Below are 7,463 nucleotides of genomic sequence, written 5' to 3' on the forward strand. Positions count from 1 at the left end.
CTAGGATCTGGAACCAACTTCCAAGAGAAGTGGTGCTGGCTCCTACCCTGGGGGTCTTTAAGAGGAGGCTAGATGAACACCTTGCTGGGGTCGTCTGACCCCACTACTCTTTCCAGCCATGGCAGGGGGTCGGACTAGATGATCTACTCAGGTCCCTTCCAACCCTAGAAACTATGAGAACTATAAAAAGTTCATTCAGAAAAAAATTAATGCTTTCAGAGCAGATCTTGCAAAAACAAGGCATGGAGATGCAAGTTAGACAATGAGGAGGAAACAACATTTCAAAACATTACTCATCCATTTGATGACTGAGGTCAGGATTCCCTGGAAAAGACAGTATACAAACCTACATTTAAATATTGTAGCATATTGCTTATCAGTAAGAGACCTAATTCAGATTCCACCAGCCACTTAAATTTTGGCGTTTCCTCATTTTTTATTGACTTTGTAAAATTAATAGTTTCTTTTTTAATTAATTTGTGTATGTAGTAGGGCACATGTGCACGCATATATACACATACACACACAAGGTAAAAGGCAATGTTCCTTTAAACCTTTACCATAATACTGGAACACTGACTTATGATTTCTCCTTTTCAATAAATTATAAAATGAGAAACAGGAGACTACACACAGCAATCAACCTGTGGATTTCAGTGCCTTGGTATATTGAGGGTGGATGTCAGTGGTTGTATAATCATAGGGCTGCTGAAAAAAATTACATAAATATTTTATAGCTGATCATTAGTATACAGGGGAACTGTCAGCCTTCCACAACAAAGCAACTGCTGCCTAGGGATAGGAAGAAACACTCTGGAATAGCGGAGTATTACATATATTATCATCGAGTTTCTTGCACCTTCTTCTAATGCATCTGATATTACCTTCTGATTAAATCAGGTTGATGGATTCAGTGTTAGATTAGATGAACCATTAGTCTTACCAAGTACGTAAAGTCCTGTGTAGGGATGTATACACAAAAATATAATACCCAATTCCATACAGAACCTCATACATATGAATTATGAATGGAAGAAAGGCCTAAATCACAGGAGATCAACATTCAAATTTATTTAAAACATTGAAAAAATAAATTATTGTTCTTTTCTTAGTCCCTATGATCAAGGCATAAAAAACCTCACTGGAATATTTTCACATTGTATTACATTATTGCTGATATTCCTCTTAAATTGAAAGGTTCCGCATAATATTTATGAGCTATCCATAATCAAAGAGTTGGTAACATAAGAATTATTTTTTTAACACGATTTTCTTAATGCATTCTAACCTAGCTTGTTGGAATGAAAAGTAACAGAAAATTAAGGCGGCTTCCTTTTACAGGGCCTCTCTATTGCAGATAGCATGCTAGAGAGACGTGAGTCTAGTTTATAAGAAAAAATTCTGGAACTTGTAATACTGCCTTTCCTCAAATGAAAGGAAACAAAGTTATTACAATTAAAATTTGGCATCACTCCTGAAAGATCGTGCTTCAGATATACACACACAATTACTTTCACTTGTAAAGTTTAAATAAAAGTATATCATTTGCCAACACTAGAAACTCACGAGTTCACAACAATTACTACAGCCAGAAAACAAGCTTCCTGTAAATACCTAGAGCCTGTAAATACCTAAAGCTAGCAGACTCTGATATAGCTGCAGTGTATCCTTCTTACAATCCCCCAGTAAAGGGTCATACACTTTCAGCTCCTCCAAGTACCTCCTTTATTGGGGTTCTGTTTTATTAAAAGAACTGAGTTAAAAAGTTAACTCATACACTTTCTTCAGGCGCCTGCTGTGCCCATTGATTCTTTCCCAAAACCAAGGCACTGCTACCTTGCACACCCTAAACTTCCTATTTTAAAAGGTTACCCCTCATAGCATTTAGCTCTAGGCCAACCTTTCCATTTACCTGTTGTTGAATGTGAGGGAAAGGAAGAGCCAGCAGGCTCCTTGGCTCCCAGACTGAGCAAAGGACCAGTGACCCCAGGTCCGCAGCCCCAAGGAGCCAGGCAGAAATCCCCCTTAGCCAGGGGTGTGGGGAAGGGAGGGACCAGTACTCCTTTCGCTGACATAAAAGAGAGGCCAGGGCTGACAAGCGGGAGCAAAGCGGAACCGGAAGGAGGACGTGGAAGTGATGGAGCACACCGGCGGGCGCTGCAAAGGATGCTGCGAGCAACGCCGAGTGCTAGTAGGAACCTCTGGAAAAGGGCAAAGCCCCAGCGGGGTTTTTGAGCCCGGTCTGCTGGCCCCTCCGGGGCCCAGGACTGTTTGTTTACCGGCGGGGGGCTGATGGAGCCCGGCTGGAGCTGGTACCGTAAAGACCCTAATAGAAGGGCACGATTTGACTTTGGGTACCATAGTCCCTGTAACAGGGGCGCAGCTCAACAGTGAGCTTGGACTGTGAAAGGGGAAGTGGGTTAAGCCCTCCAAAGGGGCTCTTCGAGAGCCAAAAAAGGGGGTTCGACCCAAGTTTGTATTGGAGGATGACCGCAGACTGCTGAAGGAGCCGCACCAATCAAGGGAACCCCTTTTTTTTTTTTGGTCGTAGTACTTGTTTTGATTGTTCACTTTTCTTTTGTGGACTATCTGAGTGACATATGGATACATGGCCAGACCAGATGGTTGGCCACCACCCGGTGGAACGGGTGAGAGTGTAGGGGCGGCGGAGCCCTCAGAAGCTCGGGACCCAAGTGACACCAGTGAAACTCATAATTGGACTGCGCACACCGGACATCTGAACCAACTCCATTAACATCAAAGTCGTGGCAGGCGAAGCAGGCGCGTGTGAAACCCCAATTAAAGGTGAGGATACACCAGGCGAAGCAGGCGTCTGCATGGTCCGCGGGCATTGGTGACATCCCGACATTGAAAATCCCTCTCTAGGTAGTCTGTACCTCTTCACTCCTTCCTGCTACCCACTGGTGTCCATCCAAAACGCTCCATCTGGGCACTCTGGAGAATTGTTACTAACCTACCTGTCACAGGGGCACTTAGGTGCCCTGTTCCTAGAACAGGATTAAGGAGCTGCCAATCACCAGGACAACTCAGGTGCCAGTTGCTGTAGCAACCAGGACAGTCAGGTGACCAGAAAGGGGCAGGGCCGGGCCTATATAAACAGCCCAGGCCAGAGCCTAGGAGGCAGTTCCCTCCAGACAGCCGCAGGAGCAGGAGCTCTGCGGGAGAGCTGAGCAGGCTGGGTGGATGGTTGCTGCCTGACCACGCTGACCAGCTGCAATGATGCAGGGGAAGGGAGAACCTCAAGGGAGGTATGGCTAAGAGCCAGTGTGAAACGGAGTTTATGTTGTGAGCCAGAAGGCTCCTTGTGGTTATGTTACAGCCGTTTGGCTCTGGGTTTAGTTATTGTTATACTGGAGGACCGGCTGAGGCTGTAGGGGTGTGAGGAGGCCTCACGGAGGCTCCCCAGTAGCTTGGGGGTTCCCGGTGCCCAGCGGGGGCACAGTGAGCAGTGCCACAGTGGGCACAGCATTTTAGAGTGCCGGAGAGGCGTCCGGTGAGTGTGGGGTTGGGACCTCAGCCCGTGAGGGCGGTTGCCCAATAGGGCGCACGACCCGGAGGAAGGGTCGGGGGCCAGGCACGGCTACTGGCCACCTGAGCCCCGGGTGCGAGAAGTGCGGCATGAGTGCGAGAGGCGCGGCATAGGCCCCGAGAGGGTGAGGAAGCGTGAGAAGCACAGCATAGGCCCCAAGAGGGCGGGAAGCACCAGAGAAAGGAGCGTAGGTTGTGTGACAGATCCAGGAGTGCCAGTAAAGGGGCGTAGGTTATGGGACAAGCCCAAAGGTGCCAGTAGAGGGGCGTAGGTTGCACGACCAGCCCAGGGGCACCAGTGAAGGGGCGCCAGGTGCACAATAAGCCCAGGAGTACTAGAGAAGGGCATCCAGGGCGTGGCAAGCCCAGGGGCGCCAGAGAGGGGCGACGAAGGGAAAGGACTTAACGTCCGGGAACAGCTGCAAGGCTTGGGGCGTGCTAAAGGGGAGGAAGGAGGCACGCATTGCCCATAAGCCTGGGGTTGCACCGAGTCACCCCATATGGGACGGGGATAGTTTACCATAACGCCGTGTGGTAGGAGAATGGAGGCAGCCTCCCATAGAACCATACACATACCAGCAAGACGTGGCAGGCGAGAATAGGGGGCACTAGATCGCCTAACTGGCATGGCAGGAGGGGCGCTAGTGGGTTCACGGCTGCCCCTAGGCCCTGCCCTGTGACACTACCCTATCCCCAAACAGGACACCTATACTCAGACTTGCATTCTATTTCCCTGTCACATGACCTCTGGACTAAGTAGTAAAATAGTCGCAGGTGCTGCTAAACACAACGCTGCCTATCAGGACAGCTCATTCTATAATAATCACCATATTCCCAATAGAAAAATTGGAATAAAAAAGTACTTGTAAACATTTAAGTGTTTATTACTGGACTTAAATATGACTCCATTTCGTATTGGCATGGACATTTTGAAACCCTAATGGGCAAGGGCACCATTTATTGTATTAGACTAGTAAAACATACATTTGCTCCATGGCTCTGCATGCTCCTTGAATTTGCCCCCAGTGGTATTCCTTCCATACTTGTCCCATACCTATGTTTGTTGGGGGCAGTGTGAGAAGCAACAAGGGTATATCAGCTGAGTTTCTCAAGTGCTAGTCTGTACATACTGCTATCACCACTTTATCACTACAACATTTTTGACCATCCTTGGTGATTGCACAGTGGCGGTGGGGTTTAGTAGATCCTTGCTTTCTTGGTACATGCCCATGCCACATACTTGTATTTCTAGAGTAGACTTTCCCTGTGAAGTCAGTTCACTCTTATTTACAATAGCTGCAAACTCATGAAGGAGTGGTCCCCTTACTGGGAGCATGGATTTACTTAATCTGAGAAGAACATGCGACATTGATGTAGTAGTTCTACTGCAATTAGTCCTTGGAACAAATGCTCAATGACACCACATGCTCTGGACAATGTATGGGGATGTTCCTGGATTTTGTTTTCTGACTGTCATTCTTAGGCTGAATGCTTGGCATTTAGTGTGACTGATTGCTACAGATTAGTTTGGAGCTTGCTCTCTAAAGGTATTCCCAGAACCAGCAGGGGTTTGCTACTCCATTGCCAGATTTCTTGAACGACAGATTTGCTGCTGATTTCTATTCTGTTTTGTCTCTGCATGTACGTTCTGTGCCAAAAGCCCAAACTCCTTGTCACTCTTCCTCTATGACAAACAGTTTATAGGATTTTGGCCAGGAGTACGGCATTCAAATTAAATTTTGCAAAGGATGTGTTGAGAACAAAGCTACATAACTGCAAGCTAAAAGAACTAAACAATTTACATAACATTATTTATGCAACCATGATTTATTTGTAGATATTTATCTGTTACCCAAACTTAATATTATTTCTGTTTCTTTCTCTGCTCCAGAATGGAAAGATGGCAAACTTCCAAATTCAACTAAAACTGTTCATTAATATGACAATCTTCAGCTTTAAAGCTGAATTATTTGATGTTTTAGTTCAAGCCACATAGCATACTGTCATTATGTCCAACCAAGACCTAAGCATGCCTGTTTCCACATTTACAGATTTCCCACCATTTTTATTTTGCACAGGGATTGCATAAATATGAGGTTAATCTGCTCTATAGCAACACAGTCCTGTCATTTGGACAGCAACATAACTCTTCAGAAGGATAGATTTAACTATTTTTAAACATAAAATTAATTTTGATATATTGATAGTAAGACCTCATAGTAAGTACTCTCTCAGTAGCCTTAAATCATCATTTCTACAACAAGCCCTGATTTGTGCTGACACCTGAGCTTGAGAGATGCTAAATACCCATAACTGAAAGTTGAAAGTTCTCAGCACTTAACAGGATTGGGCATCTACTGCACTGAAGAAGGAAACTAAAATGAAACATGAGGAAGGCACCTGTCCTGGTGTCATAAGGTTGTGGTTCTATGAAATATGCTATAGGCCAACATAATCAAGAAGCCTAGACCTCATAACTTACCCCTTCTGCTTTCTCTTCAGTGTTTGCCAGCATTTCTTGAAGAGCCCGCACTGACAAGGACTGTTCCAGCACAAAAGTACAAATGGAGAGATCTGGTGGAACATTCTAAATGAAGAAAGAATGAGATTACATGAGTGTGCCATCAGTTAGAAGTTGTTATAAATCAATTTCTAAAGCTCCCACATTTGTTCTACCCCTGTTCCCCTACCCTTAATCATTCAGGTTCAGTAAAAAAATGCTGCTTTTTCTTCTGTACCACCCTTTGCTACCAATAACCAGTAAATATAAATATCAGTTTCAGACCTTCTCCACGAAAATCAGTTTATTAGTTACGCCATGTTTAGCAGAATGCTACTCTCCAGCGCCTTCTCTCAGAAGACACTCCTCCAGCATCTTCCTTCTCCCACTCCTTGCCCCACCCCAAGGGCATGTTGCACCCTAGACTCTGCTTCTCCAGAAGTTCCTGTGCCAAGTGGCCTTTTCCCAAGTAGAGTTGGCTGCATCCTCACCGTCCTCTGCTAACAGTTTCCAGTAGCAGGACTGGAGTTCACTCAGAGCCATATTAACACAGTCTAGCACCTCCAGGTTCATGTGTCTGTACATTAGCAGGTTCCTGGATTTCCACAAGGAACTCCTGATGCAGGACACAAACTGATCAAAACAGGCCAACAGGTTCCCCTGGTATTTAATCAGGTACCCATATAGTGCTGCCTCTCTTGACAACTGCCCAACCCCTGTCACCACTTTGCGGAGATGCTTTACCTTTTTCCACATCTCCTTGGCATACAAGCAGAGCCATAGGTGGTGGTCAATAGTCTTTGTGGTGCCTTGGCAGGTTAGTGGAGGCCATCTGAGTAAGATATATGGTAACGCCTGTTGTCCATGGTCACCCTCAATGCCAACTCTTTTTAAGTCATGGTGAGCTACAACACTGCATACATTTTAACTTCCTTGTTACTCCCACAGCTGAACTGTGCCTTTCTTTCCTAATCACTCCCATTTCTTCACCAGCCTTAAATGTCTGGCAAACATCACTAAAAGGGGCCCCTCCAGAACCACTCTGTCATCCTCTCTCTCAGCCTGCTGCATACGATTAGTGTGGCCCCACCCACCATAAGGTGTAGTCAAACCAGATTGCCCTCATTTGCATAAAAAGTGTTGGACGATCCCAAGACTTATGATAAGAACACCCAGTTCCAGTCATGAATGGGGGATTCCTTTTCACAGGGATCCTTTGTTGCGGGTGGGATGTGGAATACACACAAATGTTAAGCAGTGCTGAGTCACAATGGCTTGAAACACTGTTGACTGTGCTGAAGCCCAACCCATTGGTATATGGTAAATCATAGATTTCATAGACATCAGGGCTGGAAGGGACCTCGGGAGATCATCGAGTCCAGCCCCCTGCCCAAAGGGCAGGAAGTCAGCTGGG

General features: G+C 45.9%; 1 protein-coding gene across 1 annotated transcript in view; it reads right to left on the reverse strand.

The window, feature by feature from the left end:
* The window catches only part of RYR2 (ryanodine receptor 2), an 810,210-nt gene that overhangs the window by 549,059 nt on the left and 253,688 nt on the right, over positions 1-7,463 (reverse strand). The window contains exon 3 of the mRNA XM_019549810.1: positions 6,032-6,136. Within this exon, the coding sequence (XP_019405355.1) occupies positions 6,032-6,136 (105 nt within the window). The remainder of the gene's footprint in view (positions 1-6,031; positions 6,137-7,463) is intronic.

This window comes from Crocodylus porosus, unplaced genomic scaffold (assembly GCF_001723895.1).
Source record: "Crocodylus porosus isolate Cpor-Errol unplaced genomic scaffold, CroPor_comp1, whole genome shotgun sequence".
NCBI classification, from domain to species: Eukaryota; Metazoa; Chordata; order Crocodylia; family Crocodylidae; genus Crocodylus; species Crocodylus porosus.